Source organism: Phyllobates terribilis, unplaced genomic scaffold (assembly GCF_046119375.1).
Source record: "Phyllobates terribilis strain yellow unplaced genomic scaffold, ASM4611937v1 Scaffold_3__8_contigs__length_932513732, whole genome shotgun sequence".
NCBI lineage: Eukaryota > Metazoa > Chordata > Amphibia > Anura > Dendrobatidae > Phyllobates > Phyllobates terribilis.
In genome coordinates, this window is record NW_027362763.1 from 483903836 (window position 1) to 483926415 (window position 22580).

General features: G+C 45.7%; 1 protein-coding gene across 2 annotated transcripts in view; it reads right to left on the minus strand.

Annotated features, from left to right (window-relative positions):
- LOC141259640 (amine sulfotransferase-like) overlaps positions 1 to 22580 on the minus strand; it is a 57653-nt gene that overhangs the window by 17976 nt on the left and 17097 nt on the right. For both annotated transcript variants that reach the window (XM_073675905.1, XM_073675904.1), the window contains exon 5: positions 6422 to 6516. In XM_073675905.1, coding sequence (XP_073532006.1) covers positions 6422 to 6516 — 95 coding nt within the window. The remainder of the gene's footprint in view (positions 1 to 6421; positions 6517 to 22580) is intronic.

A 22580-nucleotide genomic window follows, 5' to 3' on the forward strand; every position in this document is an offset into this window, starting at 1 on the left:
CACGAACTTTCTTAAAATTAATAAATATCCACCCTTTTAAACAGAGAGCCCAGGGTACGGGCCCAGGAGCCAACCACCGCGACATCCCCAAGGCCAGGCAGAGGCCCGGGTACCGAGTCATCCCCATCCCCTGGGCAAGTCATCTCCAACTGGCGTCATGAACAGGATCGCGTGCCCGCTGCAACAATGGAGTGTTATACCCATTGCCACCAGGTACTGTGCGCCTTTATACTGAACTGTGTACATAAAGTTGTGGTGAAGGTTGCTGCCATTGTTGGGCCGCCGAGAGAGAAAAAGGGCGTAACCGTGGGAAAATTAGGGGCGTACCTGCAAAAGAGCGCGAAGTCCCGGGCAAGCCCCACGCCTCGACGTCAAACCAAGAAGCGCCAGGTCCTGTAAGGAGCGTTTCTGAACGCGCTGACGTAGGACGCAAGCGACACAAGGTCCTGAAGACGACCGTCACCTGCGGAGCTGCGGCCTGCCGGAAGAAAAACTAGAAGGTAGGCCACGGTTAACTAGGGGGGCGCCAAGATGTCCGACGAACAGCACAACGCCGACATGCCAGCCAACGTCCCTGATGTTCAACCCGCACCCGACGATGAGCAGGCCGAAGCAGCCGCTCCACCAGCAGCGCCCGTAACACCTGTCATTCCTATGACTTTACTGTACATTCCCGGAGCAAAGTGGCTTCCCCAGTACAACGGCAAACCAGATACCCTGTCTGGATTCAAACGGAAGATATGTCGTATCTTAGACATGTACTTTATGACAGGTAAACAAAGAGCCGCTATTGTATTAGGACAACTGACCGGTGCTGCGGAACGGGAAGTGGAAACATGGTCTGCCGCAGACCAAGAGTCAGTGTCCGCAATATTTCAAAAACTACAGACTGTCTTTGAGGACCTTACTGAGGCGGACCTCCGGATGAGGTTCTATACCTGTTCCCAACAGCCGGAGGACAATGTTCGGGACTACGCCTGGCGTCTTCAAGGGGCCCTGCGGGCTCTGAATCAGGTTAATCCAACCAGCGTTGAAAATGAGAACAAAATACTGAAGGAACAGTTTGTCCGGGGACTGAGGTCTCCAGAGGAGAGCAGGACTGTGCGTTGGTGGTCCCTGGATCATCCAGATGCCAAATTTGATAATCTCGAGGACATGGCTATAAAAGGACTGCAGCCCCTGGAAACAAATGCCATCCAATGTTACCAGGGTAGGGCTACCCCAGTACCTGCTCCACCCACCTTTTCCCCAGTGGCTGTTGAAGCCAAGGTTCCAGCAACGACCCCTAAAGAACTGGACAGTCTGCGCTCTGAAGTGTGTCAGTTGAACAAAACCCTGACCACTGTGCTGAGTGCTCTGTAGCTGCGGACGGAGCCCGAGAAAGGAGGGAAGATCCTGTTAGCCGATAGCCCTGAGGATATCCCCTGGATGTGGAGGAGGAGGAGGCCAACACCGCCCTTGCCAAGGACCAGTGACCAGCGCCCTCCACAGAAGGACCCTGCCTGCTACCGCTGCCGCAAGACCGGACACATCGCCCAGAATTGTCCTTTAAATGAGAAAACCCTGGGTCCGAGGGCTGACACCCAGGAGTAAACTCAACAGGCCCATCAGACTGGTACAACAGGTTCGTCGGAGGAAGACCTTTCCTGTCCATTGTGTTGGATGGGATCCTGACGCATGCCCTGCTGGACACAGGATCTCAGGTAACCATCATGCCTGACGTCCTCTACAAGAGGTTCTGGTCCATGGACGACTTACGTCCAACAGCTCCAAATCTATCTGTATATGCCTCAAACGGACTCCCCCTTAACCTACTCGGGGTTAAGAACGTTACTGTAAAGGTGGAGAGAGTGAAGCTGAAGGACCAGGGGCTAATTGTAGTAGAGACTAATCCTGATGACACCAACCCGTATATGGTACTAGGCACTAACATTGTTGGTAATTGTTTGGGAGAAGTTGTGTTCTTGCTCCAACAGATTGCCGACACTGCCAGGCCGAGACAGAGGAGGGCACTGCAAAGGGAGATCCGAGTCCTGATGTATCAACAGCAAATAAGGCTAACAGACGGTGAAATCGGTAACGTGCGGGTAACAGACCCCATTCCCATTGTCATTCCCCCAATGAGTGAAATGCTCATCTGGTGTAAAGCTGCTATAGGTCTTAGAGGACAGAGCTACCAGGCGGTAGTAGAACCCCTTTGCTCCGAGCATAGACCCACGCGCTTAACCGCCAGGGGAGTGGTAGATGTACATAATGGGAGGGTGCTCATCTGTCTTCTCAACTTAGGGGAAGATGAGGTCAGACTGCCACGTTACGCCACTGTTGCCAAATTACATGCTGTCAATAACAACTGCATCCATGAGGCGGAGTCCTTAACTTCACCAGATGAAGCAAAACCTACAAAAGACAAAAAAATATATCTCATACCCTACCATCATTATATATAAATGTAAAGCAAAGTTGCATATGACATATAGGGTACTTAGTGAACTATTTTTGATCAAAAAAAGTATACAAGCCGTCCCACCAGCGACAAGGTGACCCTAAATTGGGACGGTACCTACGCTGTCTATATTAAAAACCTTACTGTATATCAAAGTTGAAGTAATGCATATAAAAGGGTAGACAAATAGAACCGGGTCCCAATATCAGACCACCTAGGCCCGTGGTAAGCTACATATATACTAACCAGCTCAACAAGGGGGATGCCACACCCTTAATTTGCACAGAATGCAAACAAGACAAAAAACCAAGCAATGTGAACTGAGGTCTAAGATGGTACACATGCAAGAAATAGGAGCATGTTCACACTAGCAAAAAGAAGCAAAACCTACAAAAGACAAAAAATATATCTCATACCCTACCATCATTATATATAAATGTAAAGCAAAGTTGCATGTGACATATAGGGTACTTAGTGAACTATTTTTGATCAAAAAAAGTATACAAGCCGTCCCACCAGCGACAAGGTGACCCTAAATTGGGACGGTACCTACACTGTCTATATTAAAAACCTTACTCTATATCAAAGTTGAAGTAATGCATATAAAAGGGTAGACAAATAGAACCGGGTCCCAATATCAGACCACCTAGGCCCGTGGTAAGCTACACATATACTAACCAGCTCAACAAGGGGGATGCCACACCCTTAGTTTGCACAGAATGCAAACAAGGCAAAAAAACAAGCAATGTAAACTGAGGTCTAAGATGGTACACATGCAAGAAATAGGAGCATGTTCACACTAGCAAAAAGAAGCAAAACCTTTTGTCTGCGAAAAGATGAACAACATCATCATCGACCTGCTAAAGACCATACTACTTGAGAAAAGAAATCCGTGGCCAGACCTACTACCTGACTTAGTGGATCTGTATAATCATATACCAGTAAGTTCCACCAACTGCACTCCGGCATATCTCATGCGGGCAAGGCCAGGAAAACTGCCCATGGACCTGGAGCTTGGTGTTGTTGAGCCTGAAGCTGATATGACCACTGAAGGCTGGGACACGACCAGACAAGAGCAGTACAGAAGAGTACAAGCTTGTGTCAAGGACAGTCTCACTCGGGTGAGAGAAAAGTAGGAGAGTCAATACAACAAAAACGCACCCGCAGAACCTTTCACACCTGGTGAAACAGTATTGAAAAGGAAAAGACGCAACCGTAAACTTGATGACCAGTGGGAAAAAGACCCCTACACTGTGTTACCGTCAAGGTTTGACAACAAGATGACTTGCATAATCAGTCGAGACGGAGGAAAAACGTCTACAACAGTGTCAAGAGACCACCTAAAGTTGTGTCCAGACTTACTGAAAACCCAAGAAAAAGTGCCTCTCACAATCCAGAAAGAATCTAAAGAAACAGTGATCCACACTGACTTAGGAGACTTCCCAGCAGATTGGCCCCAACTAGGAGGAGCAGTAGTCATCCCTGTAATTACCTTCTACCCACAGCAAGAGGAACCTGTAAGTGCTGCAGAAGCACCAGCTCAAGAAGTATCCCCGGAAGAAGGATCCCCGGTAGGAACAGAGCAAGAAGGCCCAGCCAATGGTATGGTTGCTAGTCCAGTAGTGAGGTCAATACAGTCATATAGCCCCTCCACACCTAGTCCTGACACATTGGGGAGTAGTGCACCAACTAGTACATCACGCATACCAGTACTACGCAGATCAGCACGTAGCACGAGAGGTAAAACCCCTGTCAGGTACACTGAATAAAATAGTTAAAACTTCTGACAAGTGTAGATAGTTACCCCTGGGGTATTGTGTATTAAATTGAAATGTATTGTACTGAATTAATTGTATGTTTTCATGCATATGTTCATTAATTTGTGATTTACCCTATTAATTTCTTTATTGCCTACATAATGAACTTCGTGGCTGAGGACTGTGTGCAGCCCAAAAACTGCTTTTCTAAATAATTGCAGTCCCTGGAGTGCCCCTTTTAGGTGACCTCAGAAGGAAAACCTGTCTGGAGTGGCTCTATTGAAGGTCCAACTCGGGATCTTCATGCCCTGCAGCCACCCCAGGGCCCACGTTGAGGGTTTAGGACAGGTCCCTCAAAGCCACCAAGTACTCTACTCTGTGAGATGGACATCCTTCCTGGGAACCTCACCACAAGAGACTTGAATTCTGAGGACGCTTTGCATTTGTTATTGTTATGCAACGTTTAAGATTCGTGCCTCCCATAAAGGAAAGATTGTTCTTGTATTGTTTATGGTTCCTAGTGTTGTGTTTTATAAAATGTACTTCAGCCCAGGAGTGCTGAGTTTAACTAGGGGGGAATGTGACGCCCAGCTGTGCTTGGTATCACAGATCCTAGAAGTGTGCATTGATGGATTCCTCCACAAGAGGCCCCCATAACCATTCACACATCTCCACCTTCCACCTCAGACCACCAGAGGTAGCCCGTTATGGATAGATAAATAGGGAAGATGGAGCCAGGCAGCAGTTAGTTAGTTGTTAGTCTAGACTGGAGTCAACAGAGAGCCAAGTCTGTTGAGAGAGTTCCTGCAGTAAAGAAGCCTGAGAGAGGTTAGTCTGCAGTGGAGCACAGTCCAGATTCAGTTGTAGCTCAGAGTAGTGAGCTTTAGGTGTGCCGGCGCCATAAGATCGGTGAAGCGCGACAAGCTGCCGTTAGTGTGTATAGCCTAGTGAGGGCCCGAGTAGGCCGAAGGCGAGTGGAGAGTTAGTACGTAGCCTAACCAGCTCACCCCGAAGCAGTTACCGGACACTGGGTCCGAAGATTACCGGGATCTCCATGACCCAGTAAGATATAACCGGAATCCCTGGAGAACTATAAGTCTCAGGATCGCTAAAGTGCTGATGCGTAACAGAGCCAGGAGACACATAGGCCCGCAGTTAAGGTGCGTGTACTCCAAGAAAAGGCCCTACCACAAGGTCAGCCAGCGCAGGACAGAGACAAAGTTAGGCCTAGCTCCAGGCAGGTCAGAAACTTACTACGCAGAGGCAAGAAACAGGAGGCCCAAAACCCGCTCATTGGGGAGGATTATGACGTGCACCCTTCACCCTACAGTGCTCCGGGAAGTGCCTGAAATTCCATCAGTAAAAGGCACTGAAGTGACTAGCGTGTCTGTCCCTGTTCTTGCTCTGACCTGGCTGGGTCCCCTCTGTCCTGCATTCCCCTTCATACACTGTCCTGAGGTCTAGCTCCACCTGTGGGGAGCCATACCATCGAGCTGCCTTATCACCGGCCTCAGTGGACTGCGCAGCGCTGGTGATCCTCACCAGAAGCCACAGGTGGCGTCACGAACTTTCTTAAAATTAATAAATATCCACCCTTTTAAAGAAAGACCCCAGGGTACGGGCCCGGGAGCCGACCACCGCGACATCCCCAAGGCCAGGCAAAGGCCCGGGTACCGAGTCATCCCCATCCCCTGGGCTAGTCACGAGCACTGAGCAGTAGCGAGCATTCTCGCTCATCACTAGTTGTAATGTAAAAAAATAGGTAAAAAGTCAAGGGGGTGAATACAGGCACTGCACTGTTGGATCGTCTGTATGAGCAACATAAAAGTATTGTCTGAATATATTATACAGTTTGCTTGTTTCCGTGATAACAATGCTGTTGCAATGCAGAATATATGTGTATTTTAGCTTAAGGCCAAGGTCCCACTATCAGTATTTGGTCAGTATTTTTTTCAGGAGTGGTAGACAAAACCAGGAGTGGGTGATAAATGCAGAATTGGTCACTTGTTTCTATTATACATTTTCTCTGATTGTTCCTCACCTGGTTTTGGCTCCCACTCCTGAGAAAAAATACTGACCGAATACTGACCAAATACTGATAGTGGGGCTGTGGCCTAAATTAAAAAATGCACGGACATTTTAACATACTTATTGGAAAAAAATTCTACTGGCTGCCCAAGGAATGGATGTATTTTTATATAATGCACATGATCTTAATTACCTTTATCATTTCCTCATATGTCAAGAAAAGTATGTCAAAATCCTCTTTGTGCTGGTACCAGCCCCTTAGATGATCAAACCACGAGCTGCTTAAGACTGTAAAATAAGATAAACTTTATCATTATATAATTTTTAAATACATTAACAGTTTACAATTTTGATGATCACTCTTGCTTTAAATTTGAGGGATAATATACAGATTTGACACAACCACTTTGTCAGGAAGCCCTTTGGCGGAAACAATGACCATCAAAAAACCATTTTGTTGTCAAAAAAAAATTTAAAGTCAATCTGTCACCAGCTTTATGCTACCCCATCTCAGAGCAGCAAAATGTAGGGGCAGAGACCCTGGTTCCAGCAATATGTAATTTACACTGCTTCTGCAGCAGTTTTAATAAAATCACTGTTTTATCGACTGCAATCTTACCAGTACTCTGAATGCTAAGCTCCTTATAACCCCACCCAATGAGTGAGAGCTTTCTGTGTACACTTTGCATATGCAGAAAGTTGCTAAACAGTGGAGAAAGCATGGCTATACTGAGCTCATTAATATAGAGGACTACATGGAAGCTTTATTAGTCTCCTGGTGATAATATCCTGCTGATAAGACAGTGATTTTATAAAAAATACAGCAAGTAGCCCAGTAAGTGACACATCACTGGAATCAGGGTCTCTGTCTCTACATAATGCTGCTACATAATGCTGCTCTCAGATTTGGTGGTAAAAACCTATATATTTCACTAGCTAATATATATATATATATATATATATATATATATATATATATATATATAAAACATATATATATATATATATATATATATACACTGTGTGCAGAATTATTAGGCAAATGAGTATTTTGGTCACATGATACTTTTTATACATGTTGTCCTACTCCAAGCTGCATAGGCTTGCTGCCAACTACCAATTAAGTAAATCTGGTGATGTGCACCTCTGTAATGAGAAGGAGTGTTGACTAATGACATCAACACCCTGTATAAGGTGTGCTTAATTATTAGGCAACTTACTTTCCTTTGGCAAAATGGGTCAGAAGAGAGATTTGACGGGCTCTGAAAAGTCCAAAATTGTGAGATGTCTTGCAGAGGGATGCAGCAGTCTTGAAATTTCCAAACTTTTGAAGCGAGATCACCCAACAATCAAGCATTTCATGGCAAATAGCCAACAGGGTCGCAAGAAGCGTGTTGGCCAAAAAAGGCACAAAATAACCGCCCATGAATTGAGGAAAATCAAGCGTGAAGCTGCCAAGATGCCATTCGCCACCAGTTTTGCCATATTTCAGAGCTGCAACGTTACTGGAGTATCAAAAAGCACAAGGTGTATATACTCAGGGACATGGCCAAGGTAAGGAAGGCTGAAAAACGACCACCTTTGAACAAGAAACATAAGATAAAACGTCAAGAATGGGCCAAGAAATATCTTAAGACTGATTTTTCAAAGGTTTTATGGACTGATGAAATGAGAGTGACTCTTGATGGGCCAGATGGATGGGCCAGAGGCTGGATCAGTAAAGGGCAGAGAGCTCGACTCCAACTCAGACACCAGCAAGGTGGAGGTGGGGTACTGGTATGGGCTGGTATCATCAAAGATGAACTTGTGGGACCTTTTTGGGTTGAGGATGGAGTGAAGCTCAACTCCCAGACCTACTGCCAGCTTTTGGAAGACAACTTCTTCGAGCAGTGGTACAGGAAGAAGTCGGTATCGTTCAAGAAAAACATGGTTTTCATGCAGGACAGTGCTCCATCACATGCATCCAACTACTCCACAGCGTGGCTGGCCAGTAAAGGTCTAAAAGAAGAAAAAATAATGACATGGCCCCCTTGTTCACCTGACTGAACCCCATAGAGAACCTGTGGTCCATCATAAAATGTGAGATCTACAGGGAGGGAAAACATTACACCTCTCGGAACAGTGTCTGGGAGGCTGTGGTCGCTGCTGCAAGCAATGTTGATCGAAAGCAGATCAAGTAACTGACAGAATCTATGGATGGAAGGCTGTTGAGTGTCATCATAAAGAAAGGTGGCTATATTGATCACTAATGTTTTTGTTTTTTGTTTTTGCATGTCAGAAATGTTAATTTCTAAATTTTGTGCACTGATATTGGTTTACCTGGTGAAGTGAGATGGGATTATATTTGGTTTTTATTAAGTTGCCTAATTATTCTGCACAGTAATAGTTACATGCACAAACAGATATCCTCCTAAGATAGCCAAATCTAAAAAAAAAAACACTCCAACTTCCAAAAATATTAAGCTTGGATATTTATGAGTCTTTTGGGTTGATTGAGAACATAGTTGTTGATCAATAATAAAAATAATCCTCTAAAATACAACTTGCCTAATAATTCTGCACACAGTGTATATATATATATATATATATATATATATATATATATATATATATATATATATATATTTATATATATATAGTACAGACCAAAAGTTTGAACACACCTTCTCATTTAAAGATTTTTCTGTATTTTCATGACTATGAAAATTGTACATTCACACTGAAGGCATCAAAACTATGAATTAACACATGTGGAATTATATACTTAACAAAAAAGTGTGAAACAACTGAAAATATGTCATATTCTAGGTTCTTCAAAATAGCCACCTTTTGCTTTGATGACTGCTTTGCACACTCTTGGCATTCTCTTGATGAGCTTCAAGTGGTAGTTACCAGAAATGGTTTTCACTTCACAGGTGTGCCCTGTCAGGTTCAAGTGGGATTTCTTGCCTTATAAATGGGGTTGGGACCATCAGTTGTGTTGTGCAGAAGTCTGGTGGATACACAGCTTGATAGTCCTACTGAATATACTGTTAGAATTTGTATTATAGCAAGAAAAAAGCTAAGTAAAGAAAAACGAGTGGCCATCATTACTTTAAGAAATGAAGGTCAGTCAGTGCGAAAAATTGGGAAAACTTTGAAAGTGTCCCCAAGTACAGTTGCAAAAACCATCAAGCGCTACAAAGAAACTGGCTCACATAAGGACTACCCCAGGAAAGGAAGACCAAGAGTCACCTCTGCTTCTGAGGATAAGTTTATCTGAGTCACCAGCCTCAGAAATCGCAGGTTAACAGCAGCTCAGATTAGAGACCAGGTCAATGCCACATAGAGTTCTAGCAGCAGACACATCTCTTCAACAACTGTTAAGAGGAGACTTTGTGCAGCAGGCCTTCATGGTAAAATAGCTGCTAGGAAACCACTGCTAAGGACAGGCAACAAGCAGAAGAGACTTGTTTGGGCCTAAAGAATACAAGGAATGGACATTAGACCAGTGGAAATCTGTGCTTTGGTCTGATGAATCCAAATTTGAGATCGTTGGTTCCAACCACCGTGTCTTTGTGCGACGCAGAAAAGGTGAACGAGATGGTGAGCTGGACCGCAAAGTGAAGGTAAAAGGGCCAACAAGTGCTAAGCATCTCTGGGAACTCCTTCAAGATTGTTGGAAGACCATTTCGGTGACCACCTCTTGAAGCTCATCAAGAGAATGCCAAGAGTGTGCAAAGCAGTCATCAAAGCAAAAGGTGGCTACTTTGAAGAACCTAGAATATAAGACATATTTTCAGTTGTTTCACACTTTTTTGTTAAGTATATAATTCGACATGTGTTAATACATAGTTTTGATGCCTTCAGTGTGAATGTACAATTTTCATAGTCATGAAAATACAGAAAAATCTTTAAATGAGAAGGTGTGTCCAAACTTTTGGTCAGTACTGTATATAAATATATATATATAAATATAGTTATATACATATATAGTAACAGAGTCACTGGTATGGTATATGAGGGGAGGGATGTGTCACACAAGTTGCTAGCCTGTATGAACTGAAACCAGTGGACTTTCTCCCAGCATGTTATATGCTGGTGGGTTAACTCACTTTAAGGGTGTGGTTTTAGGGGAATGAGGTAGTGATGGGAGGGGCGTCATTCCCCATACTTCCACCCCAGGGTGTGGTTGAGCATCGTTTAAATGTTCAGTCCTGTTTTTTTTTCTTTGAGTTGTGTTTGGAGAGGCAAGGTCTCCAGACTGGACAGCCAGAGCTCAGGAGGGAGCTGAAGGCTGGACATAACTTGTGTGTGACCACCCGCACACACATATATGGACTGTGCTATAGTTTATCTTTTGTTTTGTTGTTTAGCCAAGTAAGGCTGTATTTATTTTGCTGGAGTGCAGAACTTTATGCTGTTAATAAAGCCTGCAAAGAAAACCCGGGTTCCTGAGTCTACTTCCGGAAGTGGCCGAGCGAGTCGTCTTACCACAGTTGATGGAGAATTCGGGCAAGATTCCAGGAACACGTGTACCTGCCACAGAGACCAGTGGATGTCCTGGGTAAAGGCTGCCAGCCAACCAGAGAAGTCTGGCAGCATGGAGGAGCTTGTTAAGCACCAGGTCCAAAGCCAGCAGAGCATGCAGCAACTGCACTTGCAGACCCACAGAGAGTAACGGGAGCAGCAGCAGGAGACAAATAAATTCCTGATACAGCAAATCCAGCAGCAGCAACGACAGATGGAGCTCCTGGCAGGGGAGATCCGTGGCAGGACATCCGCTCCACCCCCAAATCCAGGTGAGGATGCACACGTCAGGAAAACGGTAACTAGAACCTTACAGAAGATGACCCCGGGCGATGACGTTGACGCATTCCTGACTGTTTTGGAAAGGATGGCGGAACAGGAGAGATTACCTCTGGAGCAGTGGGTGTAGGTTCTGGTGCCATATTTGACCAGGGAGCAGCAGAAGGCCTATTACGATCTGACTTTACAAGACGCAAAGGAGTAGGCGAAATAGAAAAACGAGATATTGGCACGCTCAGGAGTGACAATGTCTGTCAGAGAGCAAAGGGTCCACCACTGGGCATATGCTGGCGACAAACCTCCACGCTCACAGATGTTCGACTTGTTACATCTAGTCCAGAAGTGGCTGCAGCCAGAGTCTTCCACTCCTGCCCAGATGGTTGAGCGTGTGGTGATGGACAGGTTCATCCATTCCCTACTAAGGCCGTTGCTGACCTGGGTTGCCCAGGGCGACCCTCGGAATGTGAATGACCTTTTTGGCCTGGTAGAGAGGTACCAAGTGGTTGAAAAATCCTTAGGGAAACCCAACATAATCACCTCCCCCTACCGGAGTGCCCTAAAGGGGGCGAGTTCACCATGGAAGGGGTTCAGAGCCACAACTGGGAGGCATCCCACTTCCACTGAAGGTGCCGCAAGGACTGTTGTTAAGGATGTGATCTGTTGGCGGTGTCGCAATCTGGGACACGTAGCCGCCCAGTGTCATACGTCTGCTGAGCCAATGGACTGCAGCCTAGGCAGACGATGTTCATATTATGCTTATCCAGCCTGCAGTGTGGACTGTCAACTCAGCGAGGGCCCGCAGGCGTGTGCCGTATCTGTTAACGGAGTGATGGTCCTGGGGCTGTTGGACTCTGGGAGTCTGGTAACCTTAATCAGTGCCACCCTTCCCCACTAGTTGATCCCTATCAAATCTGTGGGCATCCGCAGCATACATGGGGCTGCCAAGAACTACCCGGTGGCCAGAGTGACAGTCGGAACAGACTGTGGCGCCCAACCCCGCGATGTCGGAGTGGTCAGAAACCTGATACATCCGGTCATTTTGGGGCGCAATTTTCCCATGTTCTGGGACTTGTGGGGGAAGGGATCCTGATCGAGTCCCGTGGAAAAAAGCCAGGACCCTAGAGAAATACCCCGGTCGACATCAGAAGTGGATGAGTTCCCACTATGTGTCCTTGTCGGCGACGAGGATGAGACTGTGTCAAGAGCTGGGGGCGGACACCAGGTACCCACACTTTGCAGTTCAGGGGGAGCTATTATACCGCTTGACCAAACTAAAAAGTGAAGAGGTATTGGAACAGATGTTAGTTCCAGGTTCATACCGTCAGAGGATATTAAACATGGCACACTCACATATTCTGAGGGGACACCTAGGGGTTGAGAAAACCCAGGAGAGAATTATAAGGAGGTTTTATTGGCCAGGATGCTATTGGGAAATCTTAAACTATTGTAGGTCCTGCCCCACCTGCCGGATAACCGAGCCCACCTCCCACTTCCGTAGTCCCTTAGTTCCACTATCTGTCATAGAGGTTCCCTTTGAGAGGATTGCCATGGACCTTGTGCGTCCCTTAGTTAAATTGGCCCGGGGCCACCAATACATCCTGGTGGTCATGGACTATGCGACCCGGTACCTTAAAGTGGTACCCCTAATGAACTTGTCCAGTAAAAGTATAGCCCGAGAGCTAGTTCATATTTTTGCTCGGACTGGTCTGCCAAAAGAGATTTTGACAGACCAAGGAACCCCCTTCATGAGCAAGGTGTTTAAGGAGCTATGCAGAGTCCTTCAGATTGCCCAGATTCGGACCTCAGTTTATCATTCCCAGACTAACGGCTTAGTGGAACGCTTCAATAAGATCTTAAAAGCGATGCTCAGGAAGGTCATTGAAAAGGATGGGTGAGGCTGGGACTACCTGCTCCCATTTCTGATTTTCTCTGTCAGAGAAGTTCCTCAAGCCTCCACTGGCTTCTCTCCATTTGAGCTCCTGTATAGACGGCATCCTAGAGGTCTCCTAGAAATCGCCAAGGAAACCTGGGAGGCCGAGGTCACGCCTCACCGGAGCATCATCGAGCATGTCACCCAGTTACAGGAGAGAATGGCGAATGTGATGCCCATCGTGAAGGAACATCTCCCCCAGGCACAGGAAGCCCATGCAAGGGTGTATAACCGGTCGGCAAGGCTGAGACAGTTCCAACCTGGGGATCGTGTCCTGGTTCTTATTCCCAAAGTAAATTTCTGGCCAAGTGGCAAGGCCCATATGAGGTGATGGAGTAGCTCGGTGAAGTGAACTACAGAGTCCACTAGCCTGGCCGAAGAAAGCCACACCAGGCGTACCATGTAAACCTGCTCAAGCCGTGGCGAGATTGGGAACCAGTGGGAACTTCTTGCCTGGGAGCCACTCCCGAAGGCCAGGTGGAAGATGTCACAATAGCGGAGACCCTTTCGCCAGCCCAGAAGCAACAGTGTCAAGAACTCCTCCAGCAGAATCGGGACCTGTTCTCAGAGTTGCCGGGCATAACCAGGTGATAGAACATGATGAGCTAACAGAGCCGCATATAAGGGTGAACCTGAAGCCATACAGGATTCCTGAAGCACGCCGGGAGGTGATCTCAGCCGAGGTGAAGAGGATGTTAGACCTCGGTGTGATAGAGGAGTCAAAGAGTGGATGGTCGAGCCCCATCACCCTCGTGCCAAAACCCAATGGAGAGTGGAGGTTTTGTAATGATTACCACCAGCTGAATGAGGTGTCCAAGTGTGACGCATATCCGATTCCTCGCGTCGATGAACTCATCGAGAGGTTTGGACCGGCAAGGTACATCACCACTCTGGACCTGATGAAGGGTTAGTGGCAGATCCCCATATCCCAGACAGCCAAGGAAAAGACAGCTTTCTTAACACCTGATGGGTGCTTCCAATACACTCGGATACCGTTCGGACTACAGGGTGCCCCAGCCACCTTCCAGAGGGCTATGGATCTGATCCTAGCCCCACATAAGAAGCATGCCGCAGCCTACCTTGACGACATTGTAGTCTTTAGCCCAAACTGGGAAAGTCATCTACCTAAACTACAGGCCGTTCTGGATGCTCTAAGGAAGGCGGGATTTACAATAAATTCAAAAAAATGCGCAGTTAGAAAAGAGGAGGCCAAGTACTTGGGCTATGTCATCGGGAGAGGGGAAATAAAGCCACAAGTTAATAAAGTGGAAGCAATCTAGACCTGGCTGAAACCGCTCTCCAAGAAGCAAGTGAGAGCATTCCTCGGAATGGTGGGATATTACCGGTGGTTTATCCCAAATTTTGCCATGATGGCCACGCCACTGACGGATCTCGTAAAAGGCACCAGATCAACCATGGTGAAGTGGACGGAGGAAACAGATACTGCATTTCAACTGTTGAAGTCAGCACTGTGTAAATAGCCGGTCCTGGTCACACCAGACTTCAAGAAAGAGTTTGTGGTCCAGACAGACGCTTCAGAGGTTGATCTAGGAGCCTTACTCTCTCAAGAGATAAATGGAGAAGAATATCCCATTCTCTATCTGAGCTGGAAACTTTCGTCCTGCGAGAAAAACTACGCAATAGTAGAAAAAGAGTGTCTAGCCATAAAATGGGCCGTAGATACACTAAGATACTACTTACTATGCCAGAAGTTTAAGTTGGTATCAGACCATGCCACAGTGAGATGGTTGAGGGAAAAGAGGGATAAAAATGCCAGGGTAACTAGATGGTTCCTATCTCTTCAGGACGTCAACTTAACGTAGAGCATAGGCCCGAGAAGTTACACGGGAACGCTGATGCCCTTTCTAGAATTCTCTGTCTGGTATCGGAAGGTGCCCAAACCCCCGGCTTTTGACAGAGGGGGTTTGAATATGTAACAGAGTCACTGGTATGGTATATGAGGGGAGGGATGTGTCGCACAGGTTGCTAGCCTGTATGAACTGAAACCAGTGGACTTTCTCCCAGCATGTTATATGCTGGTGGGTTAACTCACTTAAAGGGTGTGGTTTTAGGGGAATGACAGTGATGGGAGGGACGTCATTCCCCATACCTCCACCTCAGGGTGTGGTTGAGCATCGTTTAAATGTTCAGTCCTGTTTTTTTTTTCTTTGAGTTGTGTTTGGAGAGGCAAGGTCTCCAGACTGGACAGCCACAGCTCAGGAGGGAGCTGAAGGCTGGACATAACTTGCGTGTTCGACCCGCACACACACATATGGACTGTGCTATAGTTTATCTTTTGTTTTGTTGTTTAGCCAAGTAAGGCTGTATTTATTTTGCTGGAGTGCAGAGCTTTATGCTATTAATAAAGCCTGAAAAGAAAACCCGGGTTCCTGTGTCTACTTCCGGAAGGGGCCGAGCGAGTCGTCTTACCACAATATACACAGCTCAAAAAAATAAAGGGAACACTCAAATAACACATCCTAGATCTGTATGAATGAAACATTCTCATTGAATATTTTGTTCTGTACAAAGTTGAATGTGCTGACAACAAAATCACGCAAAAAATCAAATTTATTAACCAATGGAGGCCTGGATTTGGAGTCACCCCCAAATTTAAAGTGGAAAAATAAACTACAGGCTGATCCAACTTTGATCTAATGTCCTTAAAACAAGTCAAAATGAGGCTCAGAATTGTGTGTGGCCTCCACATGCCTGTATGACCTCCCTACAATGCCTGGGCATTCTCCTGATGAGGTTGCAGATGGTCTCCTGTGGGATCTCCTCCCAGACCTGGACTAAAGCATCCGCCAACTCCTGGACAGTCTGCGGTGCAAAGTGACGTTGGTGGATGGAGCGAGACATGATATTGCAGATGTGCTCAATCGGATTCAGGTCTGGGGAACGGTAGGGTCAGTCCATAGCTTCAATGCCTTCATCTTGTAGGAACTGCTGACACACTCCAGCCACATGAGGTCTGGCATTGTCCTGCATTAAGAGGAACCCAGGGCCAACTTCACCAGCATATGGTCTCACAAGGGGTCTGAGGATCTCATCTCGGTACCTAATGGCAGTCATGCTACCTCTGGCAAGCACATGGAGGTCTGTGCGGCCCTCCAAAGAAATGCCACCCTACACCATTACTGACCCACTGCCAAACCAGTCATGCTGAAGGATGTTGTAGGCAGCAGATCACTCTCCACGGCATCTCCAGACTCTGTCACGTCTGTCACATATGCTCAGTGTGAACCTGCTTTCATCTGTAAAAAGCACAGGGCGCCAGTGGCGACTTTGCCAATCCTGGTGTTCTGTGGCAAATGTGAAGCGTCCTGCACGGTGTTGGGCTGTGAGCACAACCCCTATCTGTGGACGTTGGGCCCTCATACCACCCTCATGGAGTCGGTTTCTAACCATTTGTGCAGACATATGCACATTTGTGGCCTGCAGGAGGTCATTTTTCAGGGCTCTGGCAGTGCTCCTCCTGTTCCTCCTTGCACAAAAGTGGAGGTAGAGGTTCTACTGCTGGGTTGTTGCCCTTCTACGGCCCCCTCCACGTCTCCTGGTGTACTAGCCTGTCTCCTGGTAGCGCCTCCAGCCTCTGGACATTACGCAGACAGACACTGCAAACCTTCTTGCCACAGCTTGCATTGATGTTCCATCCTGGATGAGCAGCTCTACCTGAGCAACATCTGTGGGTTGTAGAGTCCGTCTCATGCTACCACGAGTGTGAAAGCACAACCAACATTCAAAAGTGACCAAAACATCAGCCAGAAAGCATTGGTACTGAGATTTGGTCTGTGGTCCCCACCTCCAGAGCCACTCCTTTATTGAGGGTGTCTTGATAATTGCCAATAATTTCCATCTATTGTCTATTCCATTTGTACAACAGCAGGTGAAAATGATTGTCAATCAGTGTTGCTTCCTAAGTGGACAGTTTGATTTCACAAAAATTTGATTTACTTGGAGTTATATTCTGTTGTTAAAGTGTTCCCTTCATTTTTTTGAGCAGTGTATATATATGTTTTTTGTGTGTGTATAAATCAGTATCTAACTTTAGCTAGTAAAAGATATAACTATATACCGCATATACAGTTAGATCTAGAAATATTTGAACAGTGACACAAGTTTTGGCACTTTATCTGTTTACCAAAACATTTTTAAGATAAATCATATAAACTATATGGGCTTAAAGTGCTGACTCAGTTTTAATTTGTGAATATACACATCCTATTTGGAGTAAGGGTTTAGTGATTACATCTGCTTTATATGTAGCTGCCTCTTTTTCAAAGGTAATTAGACAATTGTCTTAAAAGCTCTTTCATGGGCTGCACTAGCTATTTTCTCGTTAATCCATCATCAATTAAGCAGGTAAAAGGTCTAGAGCTGATTCCAGGTGTGGCATTTGCATTTGAAAAGCTGCTGCTGTGATCCCACAACATGCGCTCAAAGGAACTCTCAATGGAAGAGAAATAGATCATCACTAAGCTGAAAAAAGAAGAAATCCATCAGAGAGATAGCAGAAATATTAGGAGTGGCCAAATCAACACTTAGGAGCACACTGGTGAGCTTGGAACTCGAAAAGGCCTGGACGACCATGGAATACAGCAGTGATGAATTATCGCAGAATCATTTGCATGGTAAAGAAAAACTCCTTTACAACATCCACGAAAGTGAAGAACACTCTCTAGATTGTAAGCGTTTCCGTATCTAAATCTATCATAGAAAGATGTCTTTATGAGGGCAAATGATGAGGGGCTGAAAAAAAACATGTTTCCAGTTCTGGAAAAGCATTCACTGGACAGATGAATCTAACATCAACCTGTACCTGAATGATGGGAAGAAAGAAGTGTGGAGAATGCTTGGTGTTAGAATCTATGTTGTTTTACTTTTCGGCCATCTTTTTGTGGTTTACTGGCTTCTTGTCTTTTCCTCTGGTGCTGAGTGTCTTGGTCAAGTGATCTCCTCACTCTTTATTACTCAGCACCTGTCTCCCATTCCTCGCTGGACATCAGTGTTGTTACGCTTGTGCTCTGGCTAAGTTGCCTTGTTAGTTCTTTGTACTTAGGACAATTGATATCCTGGTACTTCTTGTTTCACCAGTTTTGTTTCCTTTAATCTTCATTCCTGCAACTAACTTTTCTTTTAGGAGGTCACCTGTTTTTGCTCCCAGTCCTTAGATCTTTTAGGGACACCCTTTCCCCTTCCTTTAGGTCTTCGTTTGAGTTCAGTGCAGGATCGTCGGTGGGGCTATTCACAAGGAATAGGGAACCCGCCCCAGCGTAGGGTTTAAGCAGAGTCTCAGTGCAGGTACAGCTTTTTCCTCCTATTCCTTAGTTCTTAGTTGCAGAACATAACACTTGGAATGGCTCAAAGCACAACCCATCCTCTGTAAAACATGGTGGAGACAGTGGCATGGCATGGGCATGCATGGCATCTAATGGCACTGGGTCACTAGTATTTAGTGATGATGTGACTTAAGACCAAAGCAGCCGGATGAATTCTGAAGTGTACAGCGCTATAATTTCTGCTCAGATTCAACCAAATGCAGCAAGACTGATTCAACGGCACTTCATGGTACAGATGGACCATGACCCAAAACATACAGCGAAAGCAATCCAAGAGTTTTTTAAGGCAAAGAAGTGAAATATTCTGCAATGGCCAGGTCAATCACCAGATCTCAACCATATTAAGCGTAAATTTCACATCCTTAAGACAAAACTTAAAGATGTTGTCCACTACTTTTACATTGATGACCTGATCGGCCAGGGTCCGACACCTGGCACCCCTGCCGATCAGCTTTATCTGTGTCAACGGTAGAGGCCGCCGACCCGAAATACTCGTTTGCATAGCTGGCCGTCTTCTGATAGTGGCCTCCGCATGGTACTGTACATCCACCTCCTATTGATTTGAATAGGACGTGGATGTGCAGTGCCAAGCCTCGCCCTCTACCAGAAGACGGAGCAGCTTGGCAAGTGAGTACTTCTAGCCAGCGACCAGCGGCCGAAAAAGTCAGCTGCAGTAAAGGCTTGGCAAAGCATCAAAAAGAAGGAAACCCAGCGTTTAGTTGTGTTCATGGCTTCCAGACTTCAGGCAGTCATTGCCTGCAAAAGATTCTCTACAAAATATTAAAAATGTACTTTTAATTTATGGTAAAGTTAATTTGTCCAATTACTTTTGAGCCTCCGAAATGAAGAGGCTTTGCAGAAAAATTATTGCAATTTTGCAATTCTGAACATTTCACAGGATATTTTTGTTCAACCCCTTTATTTAAATCTGAACATCTACACTTCAGTTGCATCTCAGTTGTTTCAATTTAAATAAAAAATAGTGGCATGCAGAGCCCAAATCAAGAAGATTCAGTCACTGTCCAAATATTTCTGGACCTATTTGTGTGTGTGTGTGTGTATGGGTCGATGCATATATATTGACTTGTGGTGGAAAGCGGGGGTGCCAAGTGTCTCAACCGAGAGCCGGTCACCCCATGATGCATCACAGTCGCAGTCAGAGGCAGGCGGATGACTTTCCCCTGTGTGTCCTTGCGGGGGACGAAGATGAGGTGGTGACCCCGGAAGAGGAGGTCCCAGATTTGGGGGTGTCTGGGTGGGAACTTTGGGACTGCGCAGATGCAGTATCTCACCTTGAAATTTGCATTTGACAATGTGTCTGTGATCAATGGGGTTGCTCAGGAGCCATGGGGAGCTTCTTTATAGGGTCACTATCCAAAAAGGGGAGATAATAGAGCAGTTGGTAGTGCCAGGACCCTTTAGGCATAGAGTGTTAGACCTAGCTTATTCTCACATTTTAGGTGGGCATCTAGGGGTAGATAAGACTCGGAAGCGGGTCCTACAAAGGTTATACTGGCCTGGATGTCACCAGGAGATTGTGAACTACTGGCGGTCATGTCCCACCTGTCAGCTAACAGCCCCCGTGTCCTATTTTCGGAGCCCTCTAATGCCGTTACCTCTCATAGAGGTCCTATTTGACTGGATTGCCATGGACATTGTTTGGCCACTGGTGAAGTCTGCCAGGGGACACCAATACATTCTGGTTATATTGGACCATGCTACGCGATATCCGGAGGCAGTACTATTAAAAAATTCCTCCTCCAGAAGTATCGCCAGAGAGCTGGTTCATATTTTCTCCCGGATCGATCTGCCAAAGGAGATCCTGACGGACCATGTTGAAGGTGATGAGAGAATTGTGTAAGGCCCTCCAAATTATGCAACTCTGAGCATCGGTATACCACCCGCAGACGGACGGACTGGTAGAACGGTTCAACAAGAACTTGAAGTCGATGTTAAGGTAAGTTAAGGAAAGTTGTGGAGAAGGATGGGCGAGACTGGGATTGCCTGCTGCCATACCTGCGGTTCTCCATTAGGGAAGTTCCCTAGAGCTCTACAGGGTTCTCGCTATTTGAACTGCTATAAAGACGACACCCTCGGGACTTATGGACATAGCAAAGGTGACCTGGGAAGCAGAGGTTACACCCCACCGGAGTGTCATCGAGCATGTGGCCCAAATGCAGGACCAGATCGAAAGAGTTATGCCAATCGTGAAGGAGAGCCTACTACATGTACAAGAAGCCAAGGCGAGGGTTTAAAATCGGGCCGCAAGGGTGAGATAATTCAGCCCTGGAGATCGGGTGTTGGTGTTGGTACCCACGGTTGAGAGTAAGTTCCTGGCTAAGTGGCAAGGACTGTACAAAGTAGTTGAGAAGCTGAGTGAAGTCAACTACAAGGTCCACCAGCCGGGTAGAAGGAAGCCATACCAGATCTACCAAATCAACTTAGCGAAGCCGCAGCAAGACAAATAACCGGTGGAAGCTCCATCCCAATGGGCAAATCCTGAAGCCAGGGTTGAGAACATTACAGTGACAGAGACAATGTCGCTAGCCCAGAAACAACAGTCTTGAGAACTCTTGCAGAGAACCCGAGACCTGTTCTCAGACTTGCCTGGATGTATGCAAGTTGTGGAGCATGATATCCTGACGGAAACACACATACAGGTGAACAAAAGGTCATATCGAATTCCCGAAGCCCGCTGTGAGGTGATCTCCAAGGAGGTGAGTAGAAAGTTGAACCTGGGCGTTATCAAGCAATCTAAGAGCGGCTGGGCCAGTCCAATTGTTTTTGTGCCTAAGCCGAACGAAGAGTGGCAGTTCCGTAATGATTACAGGAAGCTAAGCGACGTGTCCATGTTCAACGCCTACCCGATGCCCCAGGTCGATGTGCTTATTGAGAGGCTGGGGCCTCCCATGTACATCACTACCCTGGACCTAACAAAAGTACACTGGCAGATTCACCTGGCCTTAGGCGCCAAGGTGAAAATGGCCTTTTCCACACCTGACGTTTTTTTTCAATATACAGTCATGGCCAAAAGTATTGAGAATGAGACAAATAGTAATTTTTCCAAAGTTTACTGCTTCATTTTTTGCAATGGCAATTTGCATATACTCCTGAATGTCAAAGAGTGATCAGCTTAACAGCAATTACTGTACTTGCAAAGTCAATATTTGCCCAGAAAATGAACTTTAGCCCCCAAAACACATTTCAACATCATTGCAGTCCTGCCTTAAAAGGAGCAGCTAACATCGTTTTAGTGATTGATCCATTAACCACTTCGCGCCAGAGCCTGTTTTTGCCTTCGTGACCGGGCCAATTTTTTCAATTCTGACCACTGCAAGTTTATGAAGTAATTACCCTGGAACGCTTCAACGTCTTCCCCTGATTCTGAGATTGTTTTTTCGTGACATATTGTACTTCATGATAGTGGTAAAATTTCTTCGATATCACTTGCGTTTATTTGTGAAAAAATCGGAAATTTGGCGAAAATTTTGAAAATTTTGCAATTTTCAAACTTTGAATTTTCATGCCCTTAAATCAGAGAGATATGTCACACAAAATAGTTAATAAATAACATTTCCCACATGTCTACTTTACATCAGCACAATTTTGGAACCCCAATTTTTTTTTGTTAGGGAGCTATAAGGGTTAAAAGTTGACCAGCGATTTCTCATTTTTCCAACAAAATTTACAAAAACATTTTTTTAGGGACCACATCATATTTGAAGTCACTTTGAGGGGTCTTTATGACAGAAAATACCCAAAAGTGACACCATTCTAAAAACTGCACCCCTCAAGGTGCTCAAAACCACATTCAAGAACTTTATTAACCCTTCAGGTGCTTCACAGGAATTTTTGGAATGTGGAAGAAAAAAATTAACATTTAACTTTTTTCACAAAAATGTTACTTTAGACCCAATTTTTTTATTTTCACAGGGGTAACATGAAAAAATGGACCCCAAATTTTTTTGTGCAATTTCTCTTGAGCGTGCTGATACCCCATATGTGAGGGAAAACCACTGTTTGGGCGCACGGCAGGGTTCGGAAGGGAAGGAGGGCCATTAGACTTTTTGAATGTAAAATTTGTCTGAATAATTAGCGGACGCCATGTTGCGTTTGGAGAGCTCCTGATGTGCCTAAACAGTGGAAACCCCCCACAAGTGACACCATTTTGGAAACTAGACCCCTTAGGGAACTTATCTAGATGTGTGGTGAGCACCTTAAACCCCAAGGTGCTTCACAGAAGTTTATAATATTGAGCTGTAAAAATAAAATTTTCACATTTTTCCCACAAA